The following is a 27,193-nucleotide window of genomic DNA, read 5'->3' on the forward strand; positions in this document are numbered from 1 at the left end:
TTTGGTGAGGGTCCCTCCTGGCTCACAGACGGCTTCTCGCCGTGTCTCCACATGGTGGAGGGGCTCAGGAGCACTCTGCAGTCTCTTATAAGGACACGAATTCCACTCATGAGGTTCCACCCAGATCACCTTCCCAAAGGCACTGCTTCTGATACCATCACCTTCAGCACATGAGGTTTGGGGGGACGCAGACACTCAGAGCACAGCAAGAAGCCAGGCCAGGCAAAGGCTGATGAGAGAGACCCTCCAGGTGAGCCAGTGGCAGAGGGGGCAGCCCCTGGGGAGGGAGAAATAGAGGTCCCGAGGCCGTGGAGGAGCCTCAGCGGGGCTGGCATCTGCCCTGCCTTGCATGGACAGACAGGACAGGACGTCCCAGGTGAGGAGGCTGGGAGGAGCAGGGAAGGTGGGGGGGGGAGGGCACCCCCATGAAAGCACCCTGAATAGTCAGCTTGGGATATGGGCTGGTTGGGCCCATTTGGCAGCTCTGTCAATGGGGAGAGCCCAGGCTCCACTGGAGGCTGGCACAAGACTCAGGCTGGGGTCTGAGCAAAAGGTAGCTTCACACCCAAGGAAGGACTTCTGGGGCTGGTACCACTTCCCCAAGAGCCCCAGGGGTCTGGCATCGATCCTGTCCAACCTGTAGGACCCCAGGCCATGGACAAGACCTGGGCCTGCTTCTTCAAGGTCTGAGCCCCAGGTGCGGGCGCCCAACTTCAGGGGCAGGGTTGCTAGTGGTAGGACTGTGAAACTTCCAGGATGCTCCCTTAATGCAAGTAAGAAGCTGCCCCTCCTTCCCAAGGCAACAAGGTGTGAGGCTGGCTGCCCAGCCCTGACTCATGCTGGGGCTGGGGGCTGGGAAGTGGGATGTGGGGAAGTGGGGTGTGGGGAAGTGGGGTGTGGGGAGGGCCGGGAAGCGGGGTGTGGGAAGAAAGTTGCCCAGGTGCCATGGCAAGAGACTGAAGGCACAATCTGTGCCAGTGTAACAAATGATTACTTATATATAGCAATTATACCAAATAGGTTTACTGATTACTTAGTTATAGCATAATAAATGATTACTTATAGCAAGGACACCAATTAGACTTAGGTGCAATCACATAATGAATTATATGCTCAGTCTTATTACATTACAAAGGTTATTAAGCTTCGCTTTAGTACTACAGTGAAGGAACATTTTTAGCCTTATAGTATAGAAATAACCGGGTGAAATGTAATTCGGACCTGAAGGGACGTTGTGAGAGGTGATCAGGAGGTGAGAGTAAACGCCTTGCAGTAGCGCCAGGTTAAGACGCCTGTTACCTAGCAGGCAAGCCTTGCAGTAACGCCAGAGCCTGGGGAGGCACCTGTTGCTTTGCAGGCCATGAGGGGGATTTTCCTTTCACTGGGGAGTTCAGAGAACACTGCTCCATCCGGCTCTCGAGGAAGGTCTGACACTAGCCAGGCCGACCCACAGACATCCAGGGGCTTAAACACCTCTCCGTGGTGCTGAGCTCCGATGGTCACCATCCTCGTCCACTTTCCCACCCGATGCTCCCTTGTAAATTCTTAGAAGAATACAGGAATCCTAAAAGCCTTTGATCTCTCTGATAAGTGCATAGAAAGATACTGACGTATGTGCCTCCCCTCCTTGCAGCAGCTGCCTGAGAGGGAGGGGCCCCTTGTACTGGACCCACGTCCCCCCACATATTATCAGTATGTGATTTGCTTGGCCTCTACCAATCATGTAGGATGAGTCACTCTCCAGCACTGCCCCCCTGCCTTGTATACAATAAATATCAGCGTGTCCAGGCATTGGGGCCTCTGCTGGACTCTGTGCCTTGGTAGCAGTGGACCCCGGCCCAGCCCAATTATTATCTCTGTGTCTTGTGTCTTTCTTTTCTATGATCTGTCATCTCCGCACACAAAAGAATACCCACGAGACCCTGTGGGGCTGGACCCTGCAGTGGGGAGGGCTGGGAACGGGAATGGGAGAGGGCCAGGAAGGGGTTGTGGGGAGGCAGGGTGGGTACCTCTCCAATTTGGGGAGCTGGGTGCACTCCAGGACCTGGACATTGGTTGCAAGTGCTAGGGTGGCCCCGTGATCAGGTCTGGGAGAGGGTCGAGCCCCGTCACTGGAGCCAACAGCCTGAGGATGCCTCCCTCCGGATTCTGGCCTTCAGCCTCTTCAGGCCACGGTGGTTGGGGTCCACCAGGAGGCCGCTCTCGGCTGCTGTCCAGGCCTCCGCGTGACGCTGCTCCTCCAGGCAGCACCGGCCGAGGAGGAGGAACATGTGTGCAGTGGGGTCCCGGCCTGGCTGCTCACATAGGCTGTTCTGGGCCAAGGTGGGCGCCAATTTCAGGGCCTGGGCAAAGGCCCCTGTAGCCCCTGCCTCATCCCCCAGGCTGAGCAGCAGGCGGCCCTGGCAGCAGAAGTCCTCTGCCCGCCTTGGGAGGTCACCATCCCCTGCAGCCTCCTGTAGCACACAGTCCAGGTCCCTGAGGGCCCGGCCAAACTCCCGAAGCTCGGCCAGGCAGGTGGCCCGCAGACGCAGGTGAGATGCACTGCCGCCACCGGCCAGGACAGACAGTGAGCAGTAGCCCAGTGCCCGCCCGGGTTGCCCTGTGTCCAGGAGGGTGCTGGCTTCCTGGGCTGCGGCCTGCATGGGGGACACAGAGAAAGGCTGAGAGTGCGGGGTCAGCCCTAAAAGCCCGGCGGCCCCTGCCCTGCAGAGCTCCTCTGCATGCCAGCCTCTGCTGGCTCCCTGAGGAGGGCGGGCCCCCAGGCCGCACAGGAGCTGCGGGGAAGGGCCGCGGACCGCGCAGGCGCAATGCCACCCCGAAGGGGCGGCCTGAGCGGGGCGGGGCGCAGGAAGCGGGGCGAAGCCACTTCCGGCTCACTTTCCGCTAGGCCCCTGTCTCCAGGCAACCGTCCGCGTCCGGCAGATTCTTGCCTCCGCCGGACGCCGCCGCCCAGTACCAGTCTGCGGCCTGGGAGACCCCGCCCAGCCCCGCCTCCGGGCTCTGTGACCCCCGCTCAGGAGACCGCATCTAGCCGCCTCCTCTGGGCTCTGGGACCATGGCTCCAACCAGGAGCCAGGCCCCCCCCGCGCCAGGCCCTCCTCCCCCAGCGCAGCCCTGGAACCCCCCAGTCCCTCCTGGGAGCTCTGAGATCCCCAGCCCGGCCTCCTCCTCTAGATCGGGTTAACCCGACCTCAGCCTTGCCCCTCAGCTCAGGGCGGCTGCTCTCCCTCCTTATCACCCAACTGCCCCTCAGGCTGGTGTAGCCCCGACTCCTCCATGAGATCCGTCTGTTCTTCCTAGTGTGGTTTCTGTTTTCCTACATGGCCCCCGAGTGCTAGAACCCGCTGGTGTCACGAAGCATTAGGAGGTGAAATCCTGCCCAGGCCCCACCGGGGTTCCGAGTCCCTGGGACCCCAAAGCCCGCTGTGCTCTTGGCCTCCCAGCCTGCCTACTCCCCGCCTGCCTTTTCCCCACCTGCACTGGGCTTGGGGTGGGCTTCCTGCCAGGCAAGTGCCCCTGGCTGGGTCAGTCTGGCCCTGAGGGCAGGGTCCCCTTCCCTCTCTTGCACTCAAGTCACCTGTCGCTTATACACCCCACATAAAGAGGCTGAGAGGTCGGTGAGATTGTAGGGCTAAGGTGGCTAGAGACTGTCTTCCTGGGCCAGAACTGGGTGCCCCAAACCCAACTAAAATCAACCCAACTGCAGAGTGAAGAGGGCTGCTGGAGCGGTGGGCCCAGGGGTCTCAGGACTGTGTGCTGGGGAAGGTTGGGTGTGTGGGGTTCTTTTGCGCACCTGGGCAAGGCTCTGCTGCTCTGAGGCCTCCAGGAGATGCAGTAGGCAGCTGAGGTCCGGGGCATCCACCTCGGCCAGGCCCTGCAGGTCCCGTGCAGCCCCTGGCACGTCTCCCTTCTTGAGCCGGAGCAGGCCCAGTCGGGCCTGGACTGCCTCTGATGCTGGGGCAGAGTGTAGGGTGTTTTGCAGGTGGGTGCCAGCCTCCTCGTAGCTGCCTGTCAGGGATTCAGGGTCACAGTCAGTGAGTGGGGTGGGGCAGAAGTGCAAGAGAGGTGAGACTTGCTGGCTGCTCCTTCTCCGCCCTACGCTGGCCTGGGGGAGCTGATGACGGCTCAGCCCCAGGAAGAAGGAGCTGGGATCAGAGGTGAGACTCACTTCAGCCCCAGAAGGAGCTGGGAGCAGAGGTGCACCATGATTCCAGGCAGATCACATGGACTCACCGCTGACCCCACTCCATGATGCTGAGCCCCTCACCATGGACACTAGAAGGGGCTGCTTTCTCTCCCAGGCAACTAGAGGCAAACTCTGGGCCTACTGGAGCCGAGTGGCATGGAGGGAGCAGCCCTGGGGCCCCCAAAGCCCTTGGGGGGCAAATTTAGACTGCAGAGAGAGCTCCCTTCGGAATTAGTGGAGAAAGGTTTCCACATGACCAGGGGCTGTAGAAACCTGCGGGAAAGACCTACATGTTGGCACATGGGGCTTACAACAGTTCCTCCTGGAACAGGGCCTGACATCCCGTGGGCACCCGGTAAACAATGGCTGGAGGTTCGTGAATGAATGAGGGGGTGAAGTATCTGAGGCCTTTCATGGACCAGGATCACCCCTCTGTACAAGCAAAGAGCCAGCTGGGTAAAGCAGCGGAGAGCTCTTTACGCACCAGGCCTCACAGGGGGCAGGGCCAGAGATCATGGGATTGGGCTGGAAGATACCTCGGAAGCAGTTGTGGTCCAGGTCTCTTTCTCCCATTTTACAGAAAAGGATACAGAGGTCAGTGGAACGGGGACAGAAGCCCAGACCCTGTGTTCCCCACTCTGGGGCTGCCGCATACCTCGTGCCGTGAGAATGTCTGCGAGGAGGAGGTGCCAGTGGGGTTGCTGTGCATCGATTCTGATCAGTGCCTCCCCCACAGCAAGGAGGCCTTGGGAGTCCTTGTCCTCGAGAGGGGCCCCAGGGTCCGGCAGCTGGCTCAGCAGAGCCCGGCAGCGGGAGTAGAGGCCCTGTGTGATGAGGGCCCGGGCTTCTGGCTTCAGAGAGCTGAGCTCGGGGACCACTGTCTCAGGGCCAAGCTTCAGAGCAGAGACGAAGTCATCCAGGGCTTCCTGCAAGGAGGGAGGGCGGGGCGGTAGCAGAGTCGGCCTAGGTGGAGAGACTGGGCAGAGGGCAGAGCAGGAGGGCTGGCTCCATCTTTCTCATTCCCTGGTCTTCTCCTTGGGGTCCTAGAGGGTCTGAACACCCGGATTCCTGCCCCTTCCCACTTCCCCGTGGCTGCAGCCTCCTGCCATCACTGACACCCTTAGGTGAGTGTCTTACAGCATGGAACAGCACCGACACCCTGAGGTGAATGTCCTACAGCCTGGAACAGCACCCAGCACCCTCAGGTGACAGACTGGAACAGCACTGACACCCTCAGGTGAGTGTCCTACATCCTGCAACAGCACCCAACACCCTCAGGTGAGTGTGTTACAGCATGGAATAGCATTGACACCCTCATGTGAGTGTCCTACAGACTACGACAGCACCCAACACCCTCAGGTCAGTGTCTTACAGCCTGGAACAGCACCCAGTACTGTCAGGTGAGTCTTAAAGCCTGAAACAGCACCCAACACCATTAGGTGAGTCTCTTACAACCTGGAACAGCACCCAATACCTTCAGGTGAGGGTCTTACAGCCAGGAACAGCACCCAACACCCTCAGGTGAATGTCTTACAGCCTGAAACAGCACCCAACACCCTCAGGTGAGTGTCTTACAGCCTGGAACAGCACCCAACACCCTCAGGTCAGTGTCTTACAGCCTGGAACAGCACCCAATACCGTCAGGTGAGTCTTACAGCCTGGAAGAGCATCCAACACTATTAGGTGAGTGTCTTACAGCCTGGAACAGCACCCAATACCTTCAGGAGAGTGTCTTACAGCTTGGAACAGCACCCAACACCCTCAGGTGAGTGTCTTACAGCCTGGAACAGCACCCAACACCCTCAGGTCAGTGTCTTACAGCCTGGAACAGCACCCAATACCGTCAGGTGAGTCTTACAGCCTGAAACAGCACCCAACACCCTCAGGTGAGTGTCTTACAGCCTGGAACAGCACCCAACACCCTCAGGTGAGTGTCTTACAGCCTGGAACAGCACCCAACACCCTCAGGTCAGTGTCTTACAGCCTGGAACAGCACCCAATACCGTCAGGTGAGTCTTACAGCCTGGAAGAGCATCCAACACTATTAGGTGAGTGTCTTACAGCTTGGAACAGCACCCAACACCCTCAGGTGAGTGTCTTACAGCCTGGAACAGCACCCAGCACCCTCAGGTGAGTGTCTTACAGCCTGGAACAGCACCCAACACCCTCAGGTGAGTGTCTTACAGCCTGGAACAGCACCCAACACCCTCAGGTGAGTGTCTTACAGCCTGGAACAGCACCCAACACCCTCAGGAGAGTGTCTTACAGCCTGGAACAGCACCCAACACCCTCAGGTGAGTGTCTTACAGCCTGGAACAGCACCCAACACCCTCAGGTGAGTGTCTTACAGCCCGGAACAGCACCCAACACCCTCAGGTCAGTATCTTACAGCCCGGAACAGTACCCAACACCCTCAGGTGAGTGTCTTACAGCCTGGAACAGTACCCAACACCCTCAGGTGAGTGTCTTACAGCGTGGAACAGTACCCAGCACCCTCAGGTGACTGTCTTACAGCCTGGAATAGCACCCAACACCCTCAGGTGAGTGTCTTACAGCCTGGAAGAGCACCCAGCACCCTCAGGTGAGTGTCTTACAGCCGGGAACAGTACCCAACACCGTCAGGTGATTCTTACAGCCTGGAACAGCACACAACACCATTAGGTGAGTCTCTTACAACCTGGAACAGCACCCAACACCATTAGGTGAGTCTCTTACAACCTGGAACAGCACCCAACACCCTCAGGTGAGTGTCTTACAGCCCGGAACAGTACCCAACACCCTCAGGTCAGTGTCTTACAGCCCGGAACAGTACCCAACACCCTCAGGTGAGTGTCTTACAGCCTGGAACACCACCCAACACCCTCAGGTGAGTGTCTTTTAGCCTGGAACAGCACACAGCACCCTCAGGTCAGTGTCTCACAGCCTGGAACAGCACCCAATACCGTCAGGTGAGTCTTACAGCTTGGAACAGCACCCAACACCATTAGGTGAGTTTCTTACAACCTGGAACAGCACCCAGTACCTTCAGGTGAGTGTCTTACAGCCTGGAGCAGCACCCAGCACCCTCAGGTGAGTGTCTTACGGCCTGGAACAGCACCGAACACCCTCAGGTGAGTGTCTCACGGCCTGGAACAGCACCCAACACCCTCAGGTGAGTGTCTTACAGCCCGGAACAGTACCCAATACCATCAGGTGAGTCTTACAGCCTGGAACAGCACCCAACACCCTCAGGTGAGTGTCTTACAGCCCGGAACAGTACCCAATACCATCAGGTGAGTCTTACAGCCTGGAACAGCACCCAGCATTATTAGGTGAGTCTCTTACAACCTGGAACAGCACCCAGTACCTTCAGGTGAGTGTCTTACAGCCTGGAACAGCACCCAACACCCTCAGGTGAGTGTCTTACGGACTGGAACAGCACCAAACACCCTCAGGTGAGTGTCTTACAGCCTGGAACAGTACCCAACACCCTCAGGTCAGTGTCTTACAGCCCGGAACAGTACCCAACACCCTTAGGTGAGTGTTTTACAGCCTGGAACAGCACTCAACACCCTCAGGTGAATGTCTTATAGCCTAGAACAGCACCCAGCACCCTCAGGTCAGTGTCTTACAGCCTGGAACAGCACCCAATACCGTCAGGTGAGTCTTACAGCCTGGAACAGCACCCAACACCATTAGGTGAGTTTCTTACAACCTTGAACAGCACCCAATACCTTCAGGTGAGTGTCTTACAGCCTGGAACAGCACCCAACACCCTCAGGTGAGTGTCTTACGGCCTGGAACAGCACCGAACACCCTCAGGTGAGTGTCTTACAGCCTGGAACAGCACCCAACACCCTCAGATGAGTGTCTTACAGCCCGGAACAGTACCCAATACCATCAGGTGAGTCTTACAGCCTGGAACAGCACCCAACACCCTCAGGTGAGTGTCTTATAGCCTGCAACAGCACTGACACCCTCTGGTGAGCGTGTGACAGCCTGGAATAGCACCCAGCACCCTCAAGTGAGTGTCTTAGAGTTTGGAACAGCACCCAACACCCTTAGATGAGTGTCTTACAGCCCGGAACAGTACCCAACACCCTAACGTGAGTGTCTTATAGCCCGGAACAGCACCCAGCACCCTCAGGTGAGTGTCTTACAGCCTGGAACAGCACCCAACACCCTCAGGTGAGTGTCTTACAGCCCGGAACAGCACCCAACACCCTCAGGTGAGTGTCTTACAGCCTGGAACAGCACACAGCACCCTCTAGTGAGTGTCTTACAGCCTGAAGTAGCACCTAACACCCTCAAGTGAGTGTGTCAGTCTGGACCAGCACCCACCACCCTCATGGGAGTGTCTTATAGCCTGGAACAGCATCCAGTGTTCTCAGGTGAGTGTCTTACAGCCTGAAACAATACCAAAACCCTCAGGTGAGTATGTGACAGCCTGGAACAGCATTCTCCAACTGCAGATAAGCATCTGACAACATGGAACAAGACCCCACAGTACCAGATAGGTGTTCGTCTGATAGCATAAACAGCACCCTACACCTCCAGGTGAAAATCTGATCACCTTTATGGCACCCCACACTCCCAGGTGAGCATCTGACTGCCCGGAACAGCATCCCACCCACAGGTAAGCAGCTGACAGCTTGGAATGGCAACACACACCTAAAGGCAAGCATCTGATGGCCTGGAACACCACTCGACACTTCCAGGTGAATATCAGGCAGTCTGCAATGGTACTCCACACACCCAGGTGAGCATCTGACAGCCTGCAACAGCATCCCACCCCCAAGTGACTATGTGACAGCCTGGAACAGCATTCTCCAATCCCAGGTGAGTATTGGACAACCTGGAACAGAATCTCACTCTTCCAGGTGAGGATCTGACAGCATAAAACAGCATTCTACATCCCGAGGTGAGCATCTGACAGCATTGAATGACACCTCACACTCCAAAATAAGCATTTGGTAGTGTGGAACAAAACCCCATATCCCCATGTGAGCATTTGATAGCCTGGAATGGCTCCCCTACCCTAGGTATGCATCTGTCAGCCTGAAACAGCACCCTCCACCATCAGGTGAGCATCTGACAACCGGAAACTGTACAGTATAACCCCAGGTGAGCATCTGACAGCATGGAACAACTCCCCGACCCACAGATGAGCATCTAACTGCCTGGAACAGCACTTCTGCTCAGGTGACAGCCTGGAAGAGCTGTTGCCATCTTCAGGTGAGCATTTCACAGTCTGAAACAAACCCACCCACAGGTGAGCCTCTGACAGCCTGGAATGGCACCCTTCATCACCAGGTAAGCATCTTACAGCCTAGACCAGCACTCCACACCATGAAATGAGCACCAGACAGCCTGGAATGGCACCCCACACCTTCAGGTGAGCATGAGGAAGCCTGGAATCACACCCACACCTCCAGGTGAAAGTGTAACAGCCTGAGACAGCATTCTCTAATGACAGGTGAGGACCTGACAACCTGGAACAGAACCCCACACCCTCAGGTGAGCCTCTGACAGCCTAGAATGGCACCCCACACTCCCACGTGAGCATCTCATAGACTGGAAGGGCATTCCACAAACCCAAGTGAGTATGTGACAGGCTGGAATGGCACCCCACTTGCAAGTGAGCAGTGGACAGCCTAAAACATCTCCCCACACCCCCAAGTGAGTGTGTAACAGACTGGAATGGTATTCTCCAACCCCCAGATGAACTTGTGACAAGCCATAACAGAACCCCCACCCCCAAGTGGGCACCTGACAGCCTAAAGCAGCACCCTCCACCCCCAGGGGAGCATCTGACTGCTTAGAACGACACCATCATACTCAGGTGAGCATCTGACAAGCTGGATCAACACGCAAACCTTCAGGAAAGCATATGACAGCCTGGCCCGCAGCCTTCACATTCAGGTGAGCATCTGATAGTTTTAAACGGCAGCCTACAACCTCAGGTCAGCATCGGACAGCCTGGGACAGCATTCTCTAACCCCAGGTGAACATCTGACAGCCTGAAAAAGCACCCCCACACCCTCAGTTGAGCATCTGATGGGCTGGAACAGCAGCCCACACCCCCAGGTGAGCATCTGACGGGCTGGAACAGCAGCCCACACCCCCAGGTGAGCATCTGATGGGCTGGAACAGCAGCTTACACCCTCAGGTGAGAATCTGACGGGCTGGAACAGCAGCCCACATTCCCAGGTGAGAATCTGACGGGCTGGAACAGCAGCCCACATTCTCAGGTGAGAATCTGATGGGCTGAAACAGCAGCCCACACTCTCAGGTGAGCATCTGACGGGCTGGAACAGCAGCCCACACCCTCAGGTGAGCATCTGACGGGCTGGAACAGCAGCCCACACTCCCAGGTGAGAATCTCACGGGCTGGAACAGCAGCCCACACTCCCAGGTGAGCATCTGACAGGCTGGAACAGCAGCCCACATCCTCAGGTGAGCATCTGACGGGCTGGAACAGCAGCCCACACTCCCAGGTGAGAATCCGACGGGCTGGAACAGCAGCCCACATTCCCAGGTGAGCATGTCTTGTCATGAACCTGGGAGTGGACCCCTCCTGCCCCTGCCCTGCATCCTATTGTGTAGACAGCTCAGGCTAGTACCCAAGAGGGTGACCAGTGGTCTCACAGGGGACATTCCTTGTGTCCTGCCTGTTTACAGGCTAAAGGAACCACTCTTCAGCCACAACTCCTTTTCCGCCCCACCTGCATTCACCGGAGGTTGATGGGAGCGCTGTGTAGGAGACAGGAAGGAGAGGGGCAGGCAGCACCTGAGCACATCCCCAGGGTGCCTCCTCTGATCCCCAGGAGGGGCAGCACCCACCCTGCTCTTTCTCCAACTTGTTTTTATTGTGGTACAATATACATAACGTAAAACTTACCTTCTTAATTGTTTTGATGTGCGCAGTTGGTGGCATTATATACATGTGTAATGTAGCCATCACCACCATCCCTTTCCAGAACCAGCTCATCTTCCCAAACTGAAACTCTCTCCCTGATAAACACTCTCCATTCACCTCCCCCAACCCCAGGCACCCAGCATCTTACTTCCTGGCTCTGTGATTCAATGACTCCAGGGACCTCATAGAAGTGGAATCACACAGTGTTTGTCCTTTTGTGGTGGCTGCTTATTTCACTGAGATAATGTGCTCGAGGTTCATCCATGTCATAGAGTGTACCGGAATTTCCTTCCTTTTTAAGGCTGAATACTTCCCCATTGTATGGATGGACCCCGTTTTGCTTATCCGCCCATCCATCAGTGGACCCTGGGTGCCTTCCTCATCCAGGCTCTTGTGAGCAAGGCTGCCATCTATGAACTTGGGTGTACAAATATCTCTGAAAGACCCTGCTTCCATTTCTTTTGGGTACAGACCCAGATGTGGAACTGCTCGGTCATATGGTAGTTCTATTTTTAACTTTTTGGGACATGGCCATCCCCTTTTCCAGAGTGCTGCACCATTTTACCTTCCCACCAACAGTGCAGAAGGTTCCAGTTTCTTCACATCCCCACCAACACTTGTTATTTTCTTTTTAAAAAACTTTATGGCCAGGTGCGGTGGTTCACACCTGTAATCCCAGCACTTTGGGAGGCTGAGGTGGGCTGATCCCCTGAGGTCAGGAGATCAAGAGCATGCTGGCCAGCATGGTGAAACCCCGTCTCTACTAAGAATACAAAAAACTAGCCGGGAGTGGTGGTGGGTACCTGTAATCCAGGCTGAGGCAAGAGAATTGCTTGAACTCGGGAGGCAGAGGTTGCAGTGAGCCAAGATCATGCCACTGCACTCCAGCCTGGGCAATAGAGTGAGACTCCACCTCAAAAAAAAAAAAAAAAAATCCAAAAAGCAAACAAACAAAACTTTACAGTAGCCATCCGACAGGAATGAGGTGTGTCTCACTGTTGTTCTGATCTGTGCTCCCTGATGATTGGTGAGGTCCAGCATCTTTTCATGTGCTCCGTGTCCGTGTGTATCTTTTTTTAGGGAAATGTCCACTTAAGTCCTTTGCTCATTTTTGAATTGGGTTTTGGCTTTATTGTTGTTGAGCTTTAGGACTTTTCTGTGGATTCTGGATATTGATTCCTGATCTGTGATTTTCAAATATTGTGGTTTTCTTCTATCCTGTCAGTTGCCTTTTTCCTCTGTTATAATAGTGTCCTTTGGGGCATAAAAGTTGTAATTTTCATGAAATCCAACTTTATTTTTTCTTTTGCTGCCTGTGTGTTTGGTGTTGTGGCCCAGAAGTCATGGCCAAATCCAACACTGTGAAGCTTCCCCCAACCATGTTTACTTCTAAGACATTTATAGTTTCAGATTTTTTGATCTATTTTGAATTAATTTTTGTATGTGGTGTTGGGAAAGAGTCCAATTTCATTCTTTTGCATAGTTTTCCCTGCAACATTTGTGGAAAAGACTGTCCCTCTCCACTGAATGGTCTTGGTCAAATCATTTGACCATATTTGGGAGGGTTCATTTCTGGCTCTCTATTCTGTTCCATTGGTCTCTGTGTCTGTTTTTGTGCCAGTACCACACTATTTTGATCACTGTAGCTTTGTAGTAAGTTTTAAAATCAGGAAGTGTGAAACTGCCAGCTTGTTGATTCTTTTTCAGAATTGTTTTGGCTGTTTGCAGTCCCCTAAGAGTCCACAGGAATTTTAGATTTTAGCTTTTCCATTTCTGTAAAAAACATTGAAATGTTGACAGGAATTGCAGTCAATCTATAGATCACTTTGAATAATACTGACTTCTTACCAATATGAAGTCTTCCAATCCATGAACATGGAATATTTCTATTTATTTATATCTTCTTTAATTTCTTCTAGCAATGTTTTGTAGTTTTCACCTCATTGGTTAATTCTAAGTATTTTATTCTTTTTGATGCTATTGTAGATGGAATTACAGTTGACCCTTGAACAACATGGGTTAAAACTATGTGGGTCCATTAATATGTGATTTTTTTTCAATAAATATAGTCGGCCTTTTGTATTGGTGGGTTCTGAATCCACAGCCAAATAAATGCAGATCAATTCTTGGGATGTGAAATCCTTGTATACAGAGGGCCAACTTTTTGTATTTAGGGGTTGGAGGTTCCACAGGGCTTGAGTATGTGGGGATTTTAGTATCTGAGGGTTGTCCTGGAACCAATCACACATGGATACCAAGAGATGACTGTATTTTATTAATTCCCATTTTGAATTGTTCATTATTAATGTACAAAAATGCAACTGATTTTTCTGTTGCCTTTGTATCCTACTTTGCTGAATTCATTTATTTGTTCTAACAGTTCGTGTGTGTGTGTGTGTGTGTGTAATCTTTAGGGATTTCTTCATATCAGATCTGTGAACAGAGATAATTTTATTTCTTTTCAAATTTGGATGATTGGTATTTTTTTTCTTGTCTACTTATCTGGCTCTAACTTCCAGTGCAGTGTTGAGGAGACGTGCAAAAGCAATCATCCTTTTCTTATTCCTGATCTTAGAGAAGCTTTTCTTTTTCACCAGTGAGTTTGCTGTGGGTTTTGTGTATATGGATTTTATATTGAGGCAGTTTCCTTCTATTCTTAGTTTGCTGAGTGTTCTTATCATAAAAGGGTGTTGAATGTTATCAAATGCTTTCCTGCATCAGTCGAGATGATCATTTTTTCCCGTTCATTCTGTTAATATGGTATATTACATTAATTGACATTTGTATGTTGAACCATCCTTGCATTCTAGCAATAAATCTCACTTGGTCATGGTGTGTCATCCTTTTAACAATTGCTGAATTTGTTTTGTTAGTATTTTGTTGAGGATTTTTGCCTCAATATTCATACGGGATAATGGTCTGTAGGTTCTTGTAGTGTCTTTGGCTATGGTAGCAGGGTAATGCTGGTCTCAAAGAATGAATGAGGAGGTGTTCCTTCCCCTTTAAATTTTTGGAAAAGTTTGAGGATTGGAGATTGGTGTTAGCTCTTTAAATGTTTGGTAGAATTCGCCAGTGAAGCCATCAGGTCCTGGCCTTTGTTGCGAGATTGTTGATTACTGACTCAATCTTTTTACTAGTTATAGGTCTATTCAGACCTTCTATTTCTTCATGATTTAGTCTTGGTAGGTTTTGTGTTTCTAGTGATTTGCCCACTTCATCTAGATTAGCTGATTTGCTGACTTACAATTGGTCCTATTACTATCTTATAATTATTTTTATTTCTGTAGAATGGGTAATAATGACTTCATTTTCATTTCTGGTTTCAATGATTTGAATTTTCTCTTTCTTAGTCCACCTGGCAAAAGGTTTGTCAAATTTTATCTTTTCAAGGAACCAACTTTTGTTTTCATTGATTTTTCTCTATTTATTCTCCTCTGTTTTGTTGATCTTTGCTGTAATCTCCTTTCTCCCTCCCTTCCTCCCCTCCCTCCCTTCCTTCTTTCCTTAGTTTATCCCTCCCTCCCCTTCTTTCCTTTCTTCCTTTCTTTTTTCTCTCTTTCTTTCTTTCTGTTCATTTGTTCTTTTTCTAGTTTCTTAAGTTATAAAATAGGTTGCTGACTTGAGATCTTTCTTCTTTTTTAATGGAAGCATTTACAGCTATACATTTCCCCTCAGCATTGCTTTCCCTGTGTCTCATGATGTGGGGTGTGTTGTTTTCCTTTTCACTCATCTCTAAGCATTGTCTGACTTCTTTTGTGATTTCTGCTGTAATTCATTGGTTGTTTAGCCCCCTCCTCCTTTTACAGTGGAGGAAACTGAGGCCTGGGGAGGTGAAGTGATTTGGCTGCGGTTGCTTAGCTGGACCTGGACCAGACTTTTCTGGGCTCCACAGAGACAGTGCTCAGGGCAACAGGCTTGGGCTGAGCACACAGGTCCAGTGTGAGTCCCTCAGAGTTAGACAACATGGAATTCAGTGCAGTTGCAAGAAAGGAATGCTCATAAACAAACAGAACAGAAACCATCTTCCAGCACATAGGCCTCCCCCAGCTGAGTGGGATCTGTCTTCTTGCCAGTGCCCCTCTTCCAACTTTAAATTTGGAGCAGTTTCTGCAGAAGAAAGTCTTAAATGCATAGATACTGAACTTCAGAGCAGGTACATGAAGCTCAGATCAGGGTCCAGGGGCTGCACCCCTGCACCTGTCTGTGGCAGACATGGCTGACCAAGGCCAGCAGCTACTCCCTCTGTGCATGTCCTCCAAACTCCTCTCAACACAGGGGCCAGGCAGCCCCACCAGTGTAGCCAAGGGCACACCTCCTGGCCAACACCCCAGAGGGACCCCTGCATGCACTGAGTGTTATTGAAGCTGGGGAGGACCCCTAGTACCTCCGAAGGCTTGCATGTCTATCCATGCAGACTGAGGCTGGGAGGATGAAAGGGCAGGACTCCCAGAAACTGGGTTTGTGGGGACCAGGCTCCCATGAGCCGCAGTACAGGTGGGGATGGGAGCACAAGTTTCAGTGGGCATCTCACTGTTCAGGACGGCTTACCCGGCTCCCTGTCTCCTTGGGGTAGAGGAAGGCAGCACCCTGGGTCCCCCTCCCCTGCTTGCCCAGGCCCAGGTGGGGAATGGGGCGGCACCTGCAGCTGGTCCAGGGCCAGGTGCACCAATGCCCGTCCGCACAGTGCCTGCACGTTCCCTGGCTCAGCCCGCAGCACTGCGTTGAAGTCGAACATGGCTGTCTTCTTCTGGCCCAGGAACCCATAGCATCGGGCTCGGGCAAGGAGGGACTCACTTGCCTCGCTTCCTGCAGGAAGAGGGCATGGGGTCAGGATGAGACTGTGCTGGGCCCTTCCCCCAGTGTCCCTCCTGCCCAACCTGGGGAGGGCAGAGGGTGCATGAGCTTCAGGGCCCACCTTGGGGACCTCCAGGGCACTGGGCCGCAAGACACACCGAGATAGTCGGGATGGACTTGGGAGCATGGGCTACAGGGCAAGAGGAGTCCAGCCAGGACTGGGGACAGCTGGGGGTGCTGCCGAGAGGAGGGGGCACTGCAGTTGCCTCTGAGGCTGGGCAAGGAGGGGTTCAGGGTCCTGGGGCGGGGCCTGGAGTGGCAGCAGCAGGAGGGTGGGGGCTTGGATGTGGGGTAGCCTGGGAGGAGCCCCCTGGATTCCGGGCATGAGACCCCTCCCCAAAGAGGCTGTCATTACCCCGCCCCTCTGCATGTCTGTATGGTAATGGACATGGGACAACATGCTGGGCCACTCTGGGCTGCTCCAGGCCGGATACTTTCCCGCTGATGCATGCAGGGCATGTGCTCTGTGTCAGGCACTGTCCCCGAATGAGCTCACCGAATCCCCACTCCAACCCCACATGGACTATTCTGCTGCCCCACTCTGAGAGAGGAGAGTGAGGGTGCTCACCAGGTGCACAGCCAGATTCTGCAGCAGCCTGATCTAGGTCCAGACCATCATGCTCCCTGCACCCCGGGAGATCCCTGCAAGTCCTGGGGAATCTCCCCTTCCTTCCAGGTGCCTGGTGCCCCCTGCCCAGCAGCCCTGACTCCGGGAAGCAGGCAGCACCCCTGTGCTTGGTGTCCCAGGGTGGGGAGGCCAAGTGTGCACAGGCAGAGCCTCAGTCACTGTTTCAAGGAAGGGCTGAGGGGATCAAGGACCTCGCCTCCCCCTCATTAGCTGGGAAAGGGGCCCTTGTACCTTCAGGGATGTGGGTGCTGGGCACAGCTCAGTTCCCAGCTCAGGCCCCAGGTCTCAAAGCCTGGTCTCAGGCCTCGGTGCACCCACCTTAATGGTGAGATGCCCTTGCTGAGTGGTCCCTGCCCTGTCCACCCTGTGGGTGTTCCTGAGGCTCCTGTACCTGGGGAGTGTGCGTGTCCCTGCCTTCCAGCATAGCAGAGGTTCCCCATGACCCTCATGCCTGGCACAGGACTAGGCCCTAAGGGCATGTGGGCAGCTCCTACCTGAAGCAAAGATGGCCAGAGAGAGGTAGGCGATGGCCTCCTTGGTGTGGGCCCTGCCGTCAGCCCCGACTGGCCGTGCCCGCAGGATGGCCAGGGCCCTGGTGTGGCAGTGGCCTCGAAGCAGCTGCCGGTCCTCAAGGCAGAAGACATCGAGGGTGGGCTGGAGGCAGGCGGTGTCACCGGACTGGACCAGCTTCTTCACCAGCTACAGGGGTGCCACAGTCACTGCCCATGCCCTGGGCACCAATGCCCTGGACACCCTCCATACCGATGTCCCTGCTACCCCCCCCACCCTCACTGCCTTAGGATCCACCTGGTGCCAATGCCCCCAGCCCCCTCCTTGCTGCCCCAGGGCTCACCCAGTGCCAACGGCCCTGGCGATTCCTCAGCCCATCCTCTCTGCCCTGTGCCGTCACCCGGATATCCCCCACTCCCACCTCGCTGCCTCCAGCAGCCTTGGCTATGTCCGTGAGCCTGGGGGCTTCTGCCTCTCTGAGCACTAGGAGGCTGGGCCTGTGTTGCAGCCGTGGCCATTTGAGCCTTTGGGGGTCCCACAGTGGGCAGGGACTGTGTGTCCCCAGCTTGGTGCAGAGGCGTAGACAGGGATGGGGAGCCCTGAGCCGCTCCTGACTGCTGCCTGGCATTGGTGGGCTGGGGCTCTCTGGGTTCCCGAGTCTAGGTCTCCTCCGTCCCATGGAGGTGGAGACCCTGCTCTAATGGGCACATTGGAGCAAGGTCCAAATGAGAAGCAGAGGAAGGAGGTTTCAGGTCATGAAGGGTCAGGAGGCACCAGGGAGTGCAAGCGAAAGCCCAGGACGGCCAAGCAGGACCAGGTCTCTGGGCAAGGCGGGATCTCCACCCGCTAAACTCCCCTCTCCGTGGCTCCATCTGACGGAGGCCCAATGCTGCCCCCTGCTGGCCGTTGGTGGGCACAAGGTTTCACCAAGCGGAGCAAGAGGACACAGGTTCAGGGCATTGGAACCTGGGCAGGGCAAGGAGATCAGGACCCAGGTCCCTGGGGAGGAAGACGCGACAGGATCCTCAACCCTGAATCCCACCAGAGTGTAACCTTTAGACCTCCGTTCAAACAGGAATCTGGGATAGCCCGAGGCAGGTGAGGTCTGCCTTTCCTGGGAGCAGGGGGTCTTGGACGCAGGCAGGAAGGGCCCCTCCACTACCCACCCCAAGGCGGGGTTGCATCCAGGCCTGGTCAATGTGAGAGACTTGGAAGAAGCTCGGCCTGCGGTGGGTTCCTGGCCCTCCTGCTTTGTAACCACAGTGGAAGCAAGTACGACTAAGCAGCTACGCATGGTGGGGAGCTGACGGCCCTGGGGACCTGCCCCAGCCAACTTCCCGGACATCCTGTGGTACAGGACCCAGATGAGGAGACTGAAGGTCAGAGAGGCGAGGGCCTGCAGCAGGTGCAGAGCTGAGGTGAATGCGTCACCTGCTGCATAGCCTGAACTCTGGGGCGCAGAGCTGGGGCTGAGTGCCGTCCATCTGCTCCAAAGCCAGGGCCACGGGAGGTCTGTGCCCTCCTCCCAGCTGGGCCTGTTTCTACCTGTCCTGTGTGACCCCTCGGGCCTCCTCACCTGGTTGGCGTCATAGAAGAAGCCCCTTCTCAGCTGCAGCAGGGCCAGCCGCACCAGCACGGGGGCTGCCTGGGGCCTCCGGGAAAGGGCCACCAGCAGGGCCTTGTGCGCCTCCTCCAGGCAGCCCAGGCGGTACAGGGCATCAGCCGCCAGGAGGCGAGAGGCCTCGTCCTCTGCGTCCAGCTCCATTAGCAGTGTGGCCAGCTGGTGTACGCCGCGGGCATCCCTGTGTGGAGAGTGGCTCAGGGGGCTGCCCTTTTTGACAGTCCCTCCACCTGCCCAGGTGATTGATTGGGACGTGGAGAAATCCCATCTCCATGCACCCGACCTGGGCAGCTCCCTCTGGGGGGACCCTCACTCCACGCCATCCCCAGAAGCCAAAGATGCCCTGCCCAGCACGCGGCCCTCGCCCTCTCCCTCACCGTCCCCCCACCCTGTGGGAGGCAGGATTGAGGTGGTGTAGACAGGCAGTGGCAGAGCTGTACCTGAGCGGACCCTGCCTCAGTTTCCTTTTCTGCAAAAACACAGACAGCAATCTGGCCTTTCTGGGCCTGGGGTGTGTGTGTAGGCAGAACAAGAGAACACACAGCTGCACATGGCATGCTCCTGTGTCCACACGGGAATGTTAATGAACGCTCACTGGAAGTGGAGCCAGAGCCTCAAATTTGACAATTCCCAGAGAATGAATATAAATGCCAGCACATAATCAAAGTTCCTACCACCAGCGAACCAAAGCCATGCACATTAAACACCAGGGAGGCAGAGGAACTGTGTATGTGTTATGTGTGTTGTGTATTTTTTTTGTGTTGTGTATTTTTGTGTGTGTTGTGTCTGGTGTGTGTGTGGTGTGTGTGGTGCGTGTGGTATATGTTGTGTGTTGTGTGTGGTGTGGTGTGTCTGTGGTGTGTGTACTGTGTGTGGTCTGTTGTGTGTTGTGTGTGGTGTGTGTGTTGTATGCATGTGGTGTGTCTGTGTTGTGTGTTGTGTGTGTGGTGTCTGTATGGGGTGTGTGTGGTGTGTTTAGTGTGTTGTGTGTGGGATGTGTGTGTGGTGTGTTGTGTGTCTGTGGTGTGTGTGGTGCGTGTGATATATGTTCTGTGTGTTGTGTATGATGTGTGTGTGTATGTTTTTTGTGTTGTGTGTGGTGCGTGTGATATATGTTCTGTGTGGTGTGTATGGTGTGTGTGCTGTGTGTGTATTGTGTGTGTGTGGTGTCTGTTGTGTTTGTGTGTGGTGTGTCTGTGTGTGGTATGCATGTGATGTGTCTGTGTTGTGTGTGGTGTGTATGGGGTGTGTGTGTGGTGTGTGGTATGTTTTGTGTGGTGTGTTTTGTGTTGCCTAGTGTGTCTGGTGTGTGGGATGTGTGTGTTGTGTCTGTGGTGTGTGTGGTGTGTGTGTAGTGTGTTGTGTGTCTGTGGTGTGTGTGATGTGGTGTGTTGTGTGTCTGTTGTGTGTTGTGTGTTGTTTTGTGTTGTCTAGTGTGGTGTGTTGGGTGTGTGTGGTGTGTCTGTGTTGTGTGTGTTGGGTGTGTGTGGTGTGTATGGGGTGTGTGTGTTGTGTGGTGTGTGTGTTTGTGTTGCCTACTGTGGTGTGTGGGATGTGTGTGTGGTGTGTCTGTGTTGTGTGTGTGTGTGGTGTGTTGTGTGTCTGTGTTGTGTGTGGTGTTTTGTGTTGTGTGTGTTGTTTTGTGTTGTCTAGTGTGGTGTGTGTGGGATGTGTGTGGTGTGTCTGTGTTGTGTGTGTGGTGTTGTGTTGTGTGTGTGTGTGCACGTGCACACACACGCCTTGTGGGGAGGCTGACATCAATGATGCCCCCCAAGAACCCCAGTCTCAGTGCTTTTTAACTTTCCTGAATCCCCTCCTGCCACTTCCCAGCAGTTAGGGGGTGAAGTCAGAGCAGCTGGGGGTCACCTGCTGGGGCTTTGCGCTGGCAACGAATTTGCAAAATTGGGGGAGGGTAGGGAGGGATAACATGGGGAGAAATGCCGGACATAGTGAAAGGGGAATAGAGGCAGCAAACCACCTGGTTATGTATACATCTGTGCAACAACCCTGCATAACCTGCACACGTACCCCAGAAGCTAAGGTAAAATTAAAAAGAATTTGCAAAATGGGCATCGGGGTGCGGGGGGATGGCAGCTCCTGAAGTCAAGGATCCTACAGTGGCCGCTCCCTGACTCAGGAACTGCGCGCCTGTCTCCATCCTCAGGACAGGACTTCCTGGAGACAGGACATGACCCACGTTGGAGCGCCGCCAAGAACAAAGGCCAGCGCGGGGCTACTGCCTGTAATCCCTGCACTTTGGGAGCCCTGGCAGGAGGATCACTTGGGGTCAGGAGTTCCAGACCATCCTGGCCAACATGGTGAAAACCCGTCCTAGAAACACAAAAATTAGCTGGGCGTGGTGGTGGGCACCTGTGATCCCAGCTGCTTGGGACACTGAGGCAGGAGAATGGCTTGAACCCAGGAGGAGGAGGTGGCAGTGAGCAAGATCGCACCACTGCACTCCAGCCTGGGGGACAGAGCTCCATCTCAGAAAACACACACACACACACACACACCACACACACACACACACACACACACACACACACACACACACACACACACACTCCCCAGGCTGCTGGCAGGAGTCGCAGCCGGGGCGCAGGTCCGGGCGGAGTTGCCCGAAGCACATTTAGCCACGAAGGGAGTTGCTCTGACCTACTGCATAGAAAAAGCGCAGGAACCGCGTGTCCCACCAGCCTCAGGCTGTTGAGCTATTTACTTGCACGAAACGAAAGGCCTGGAAGGAAATGTGTGTTGCGGTTCAAATGTTCCTTTTGCATTTGGGGACTGCGGCCCCTACATGGACGCGCGGAGCTGGCCCTGCCTCGGGTGCCCAGGAGGTCACCGCCACTCTGCAAAACAGGAGGAAACGCATCCCTCGCTGCCTCGAAGGAGACCAACAAGAAACAGAAGCCCCAGCGCTCCCGCCGGGCGGGTCCTCACCCCTCCTGCGCGGCGGGGCCTCGGGTCTCCACAGCTTCCCTCTGGCAGCGACCCTGCGCTCTGGACGGCCCGAGGAGCGGCGATTGTTGCAGCATCCCGCGCGCCTCCTCCCGCAGCACGGCCAGCAGCAGCCCCCGCTGGTTCCAGGGCACCAAGGCCTTGGTGGCCAGCAGTGTGTCCTCGGGCCGCAGCCTGCAGGCGGTGACATAGTCCAGTGTGCCCAGGAACGCGCTGCCTGCCAGCACCCGCAGCAGCCCACGGCCACACAGCGCGCGCACGCAGCCACCCAGGTGCGGCGTGCCTTGCTCCACCACCGCCTGGAAGTCCTCCAGGGCGCGCCGCGAGTCTCCGGTGTGTAGCGCGCAGAAGCCGCGCAGGGCCAGGAGGGGCGCGCAGTCCCCCGCACGGTCCCCAGCAGGGTCCTCGGGGCGCGGGAGCCGCAGCAGGCGCTCGCACAGTGCCCTGGAGCTCGCCGCGTCCCCCGACAGCAGCAGGCACTCGGCGAGGCGGATTCCCAGCGCGGGTTGCGCCCCGGCGGGCGCCAGGCGAAGCAGGACGCGGAGCGCGCGGATTACCGGGGCCAGCAGCTCCCGGTCCGCGTCCTCGCGGAGCTCGGGATGGTTCCGCACGGCTTCCTGGAAACGGGCGAAGCCCAAGTCTGCGGCCTCCTGCGCTTGAGCCCGGACGTGCTCCTGGTCCCGGGCGGAGAACACGGCCTGGAACTGCCTGCGCGCCGCAGAAGGGCTTTCGCGGAAGGCCTCCTGCAGGTCACGAAGCACGTCCTGGGCCCGGCCGTCCAAGAAGAAGGCCGAGGCCGCACGGGTGACCAGCAGGGCGGCCCGGCGCTCACCTGCGGAGAGAAGCAGAGGTGTGGGTCCCCACCCCTCCGGGGGGTCGGCTTCCCGGGGGTGCCACCTGCAGGCCCCCACCAGGTCCAGGCCTTGGACTCCGGGGTCCGTGAGTCCTCCTGCCCCTGGCGTCTTCCTCCAGGTTGGCCCTGGGCATGGCACTGCCGGGACACGAGTTGGCAGGAGGCCCGAGGCCCATTAGTGACGGAGCAGGGTGAGAACCGTGCTGGTAAAGTGGCGAGTGGGCCGCTGCCCTGCCTGCCAGCGACACTGTTCTCAGGGTGGGCTCAGAGTCACTCTCACCGCTCAGGGCAAACCAAATGTAGTCACAACGCCTTTCCTTGTGCCTGACTTTTAAATAATGGGTTTTAGGATTGAGTTTCCTTTTCTGGGAATCAGTGCCTCTCCACTCCCCCGGCAGAGCTGAGGCTCTGACTCTATGACCTTTGCAGTGACCATTGACTCCTGGGCACTTCGTTTCTTGCCTTCTTTGGGCCAAGTGGGGACCCAGTGCTGGCACTTACTGAGGGTGGACCTAGCATTTACGGAATCTCATGCGTCTGTTCCCTGGTCTGCACTATACTGGGTTATAATGATCCACATGCAGGAAGGATTAAACGGATTCACCCACATCCAGTGCCTGGAGGGGGCCTGGCGCATCCTGTGGGTCAGTGGGGTCAGGGGCAGCAGTATCTCCATCTCAACTCCCCCAGGACCCTCGTTGCACACCCGCCCCCACCCCCTTGTTACAGTTCGTGTCTGAGCAAACGCGAATGGGGCTTTCTGATTGGTAAAGGAAGTGGAGCCGCCACATCCCAAAAAGGACCCCAGGCAGGGCTCACAGGCCACTGAGAGAGTCGGGGAACACTGGGTGCTGGGCGGAGCTTCAGGTCATGGCCCCACCCTTATTTTTACAGGTTTTCAAAGTGCTGCAGGGGAGGGAGGTTCTCAGGGTGCATCCCAGATCTCCCAACCTCTGCTCCAGTGCTTTTTGCACCGAGTCCTTCAGAATTTTCCAACAGCTTTTCCTTATAAACCCATGTAATAGCTACAAGAGCAACAATCCATTGCATTCAAACAGGATCCTGGAGAGGACAAAATACCACACAGGTGCAGAAGCAAAGCTGCTGCTGTCCCTCCCTGCCCTGCTGCTGTTGAGGTAAGCACAGGGTCCGGCACAGAAGGTGTCTCGGGCCTGGAGGCCAGCCAGGCAAGCAGCCACAGGTCACCCTGCCTAGTCCTGGTGGCCAAAGTAAAAGACACTTTGAGCCTTTCCTGTCAGTTACTGACCCTTCAACACTGATCTTTGCAGACATAGCTCATGGATCCCAGGGAGCTGCAACCAGGGAGAACACTTGGGGCCTGGGGGTAATGGGGGGCTGTTTACTTTCCCACATGAAAGGGTGGTCTCTCCTCTCTTTCCGAGATTCCAGTTACACCCCAGACCTCTTGATACTGCCTGCAGGTCACCCAGCCTCAGTTCATTTTTCTTCTCTTCTTCATATGGAGTAATTTTGATTCTGTCCTCAAGTTCACCGACCCTTCTGCTGTCTCTAATATTTTCATTTCAATTACTGCACTTTTCAACTCTAGATTTTTTTTTTTTTTGTCATTCAGGCTGGAGTGCATTGGTGCAAACATGGCTCACTGTAACCTTGACCTCCCGGGCTCAGTCTCCTATGTAGCTGGGACTACAGGCATGCACCACTATACTCAGCTAACTTCTGAATTTTTTGTAGAGATGGAGTCTTACTTTGTCACCCAGGTGGTCTTGAACTCCTGGGCTTAAGTGATCCTCCCACCTCAGCCTTCCAAAGTGCTGAGACTCCTTTTTATGAAAAACCATGCCCAGACTGTTCCTTTCTGTACTTTCCATTTATCTAGGAAGATTCCACATCAGTTCAGTCATTAGGACTGTATTTTCCTTTAGTCCTTGAATATATTTACATGGTCCCTTTCATTCCTTAGTCTGCTGATTCCAGCATGTGGATCACGCCAAAGTCAGTTTCTGGGGGTTTCTTCTTCTCCCCACTGTAGCTCACATTTTACTTTCCCGTCTCTTTGCATGAAGAGTAGCTTCTTCCCACACAGCAGGCACGATGGACACTTTGTAGAGACTCTGGATTCAGTTACGTTCCTCTGAAGAGGGCTGAGTTTTGTTTTAGTGGCTGGGTTTAAACTCCAAATTCTGTTGCTTTTTGGTGAGCAGCACCAAAGTCTCCCATTTGGTTTTTGCAGCTTCCAGTGGCTGCTCTTGCAGCCCACCTAGCCTTTCCCCTGTATGTGCAGTTCAGTGGGCTGAAGATTTAAGTATATTTAACACACAGATGTGGGGCCACACCCCCTCTGTGGCTCCCTCCTTTTCAGGATTTCTTGTCTAACTTTCCATTCACTTTTCTCAACCCTGAACTGTCCTATGATACCTCAAGTTACGAGAACTTCAGCATCTGCTGAACCATGACTCACAGATTGAGGAATCCCCTTAGGCAAAGAGCTTGTCTCACCGCACACACCACCATTGTTCAAGGGTCAACTGCTGGCTTCTGCCTACATGTGGTTGCTAACCCATGCCTTCAAATAGTCACTTTGTATATTTTGTCCAACTTTTATAATTGTCATCTGTGGGACATGTAGGCACGCTATTCCACAATGACGCGAAGCCAGATCTATTGTTAGATAGAAAATGTTTGACTAGCTGGTGGGGAATGTAAATGCTATCACATTATCGTTTTAATTTCCATTTTCCTGATGACTAGTGAGGTTCACTTATTAAACTTTTTCTCCAATTTGGTGGGTGGAAAATGGTTTCTCATTGTTTTAATTTTGCATTTCTCTCATTACGATGCTGCTGAATATTGTTCACATGTTTTATTAGCCATCTGTGTTTCCTCTTTTGGGGAATGCTTTGCCAAGTCTTGTATTGAATTTTTTTTTCTTATTGATATGTAGGAGTTCTTCAAATACTCTGCATACTAATTTATTTGCTTGTTGTGTGTTTTGCAAGCATTTTTCTCTTTTTGTGGGCTATCCTTTCAGTTTCCATAGTTAGGGGCAAAATAGAGGTTTTAAAATTTAATCAGATGTGCCATTTTTTTCTTTATTGGTCCCCTGTTTTGTATCTTAGGACGCCCACCTGTATGTAGAAATCTTAATGACATTCTCAGATATTTTCTTTTAGAAACTGTAAAGTGCACTGGTCAACATGGTGAAACCCCGTCTCTACTAAAACTACAAAAAATTAGCTGGGCATGGTGGCGTGTGCCTGTAATCCCAGCTACTCAGGAGGCTGAGGCAGGAGAATTGCCTGAGCCCAGGAGGCGAAGATTGCAGTGAGCCGAGATTGCGCCATTGCACTCCAGCCTGGGTAACAAGAGCTGAACAACAACTGGGTAACAACAACTGCTGGAGCAGTACCATGCATGCCCCATTTCTTAAAGGGCGCATTTTGTTTGCGTCTTTGGGTGCACCAAAGGGGCAGGGCCTGACTTTCTTGTCACCCAGGTGCCCCAACCCCAGCCCAGCCACACCCCATCACAGCAGGACATAACCATGTGGGGAGGGGTGGTGGGGCAGCTTTCACCCTGGCTATGCAGGGCCACACCGTTCTCCTACCTTGGGGTCTGCTGCCAGTGGGTTGGGCCTCCAGGGTCTGGCTGCAGGCCGCCAGGCAGTCCTCATACCTGCCACTGTGGAGCAGAGCTTCAGGGGACAGGGTGTCACTCCGGGTGCCCCTGGGGTCCAGAGCTGCCAGGAGTCGCTGGCCACTGGTCTCCTGCTGGCTGGTACTGTGCTCAGCCCCCAGATGCCCTGACAGGTAGTCCTGAAGGGCGCTGAGCAGCACGGGGAGGTAGGGCTGCTGGTGGGTGCGAATGAAAGCCACTGTCCTGTCGGCGCTGGAGGCGAAGGCCTGGAGGTAGGCGGCCACACCGTCTCCAGCCTGCGCCCTGGACAGGACCCAGGCCAGGGCGCGTGTCAGCCGCAGCTCCAGGACTTGCTGGGAGTGAGAGTCCAGCAGGGCACTGCAGCGCTGTACCACCTCCTGGTGGTGCCCGCGGGCCAGGAGACCGGCCAGCAAGTGCAGGACGGCTGCTGGGTGGTCCGGGCAAAGGGCGCCCAGGAAGGCGGAGGCCAGCGACCCTGTCAGGGAGACCACTGCCATGCCGTCCCAGTGGATGGCGGGGATCTGGCTGTCTCCGCGGCACCAGGACTCCAGGGTGGCCAGCACCGCCGCCCCCCGAGCCTGGGCTAAGGCAGTGCGCACACTCCTCACAGCCGAGGGGGCGTGGCAGCTGAAGGCAGCCAGGTAGAAAGCGGTGGCCAGGGGCGGCTCCCCCAGCGCCAGGTGCTGCTCCCCCTCCCGGCAGAGGCAGGCCACCAGCTCCTGGGCCGACATCACGCCTGGGTCCCCAACGGGCCCATGTCCAGTTCTCACCGTACCTGGGGGTGAAGGAGCACGGTGAGTACTCAGAGGGCGGCCAGTTCACCTCCCTGTGGCTACCCGTGCCCAGCCTCAAGGCACCTCCGCCCCTTCCCACTGAGCCCCCAGGGTCAGTGCAGACCCCACGGGTGAAAACTGGGGGGTCCTGGGCTGGGGCTGCCTCCCACTGTTCACATCTGGGGCCTCAGCCTACTCCTCTGCTGAGGAATGGGACAGTGGCACCGCCCAGCTCATGCCCTCTCAGAATTTCTGACCCCTGAGTGC

The 27,193-nt window shown here is 54.8% G+C and overlaps 1 protein-coding gene and 1 long non-coding RNA gene across 3 annotated transcripts; one reads left to right on the forward strand and one right to left on the reverse strand.

The window, feature by feature from the left end:
- Nucleotides 1-1,003: 1,003 nt before the first annotated feature.
- TTC34 (tetratricopeptide repeat domain 34) lies at nt 1,004-26,922 on the reverse strand. Its single transcript, XM_035307455.2, has 8 exons — nt 26,104-26,922; nt 21,644-22,493; nt 18,653-18,878; nt 17,061-17,265; nt 15,724-15,890; nt 4,842-5,112; nt 3,794-4,008; nt 1,004-2,636 (listed from the first exon to the last, which is right to left on the reverse strand). Exons 1-8 carry the CDS (start codon nt 26,882-26,884, stop codon nt 2,109-2,111), a joined length of 3,243 nt encoding a protein of 1,080 aa, XP_035163346.1. The 5' UTR covers nt 26,885-26,922; the 3' UTR covers nt 1,004-2,108.
- Nucleotides 4,986-11,519, forward strand: LOC118155320 (uncharacterized). 2 transcript variants are annotated; one of them, XR_013519732.1, is made up of 7 exons: nt 4,986-8,556; nt 8,638-9,086; nt 9,208-9,289; nt 9,438-9,560; nt 9,642-9,764; nt 9,887-10,087; nt 10,170-11,519. It is a non-coding gene; the product is annotated as an uncharacterized LOC118155320 (long non-coding RNA). The 2 variants fall into 2 exon arrangements; XR_013519733.1 differs by lacking the exon at nt 4,986-8,556 and having other exon boundaries at nt 8,961-9,086; nt 9,249-9,289.
- Nucleotides 26,923-27,193: the final 271 nt, after the last annotated feature.

The sequence above is a fragment of the Callithrix jacchus genome, chromosome 7 (genome assembly GCF_049354715.1).
Source record: "Callithrix jacchus isolate 240 chromosome 7, calJac240_pri, whole genome shotgun sequence".
Classification (NCBI taxonomy): Eukaryota; Metazoa; Chordata; class Mammalia; order Primates; family Cebidae; genus Callithrix; species Callithrix jacchus.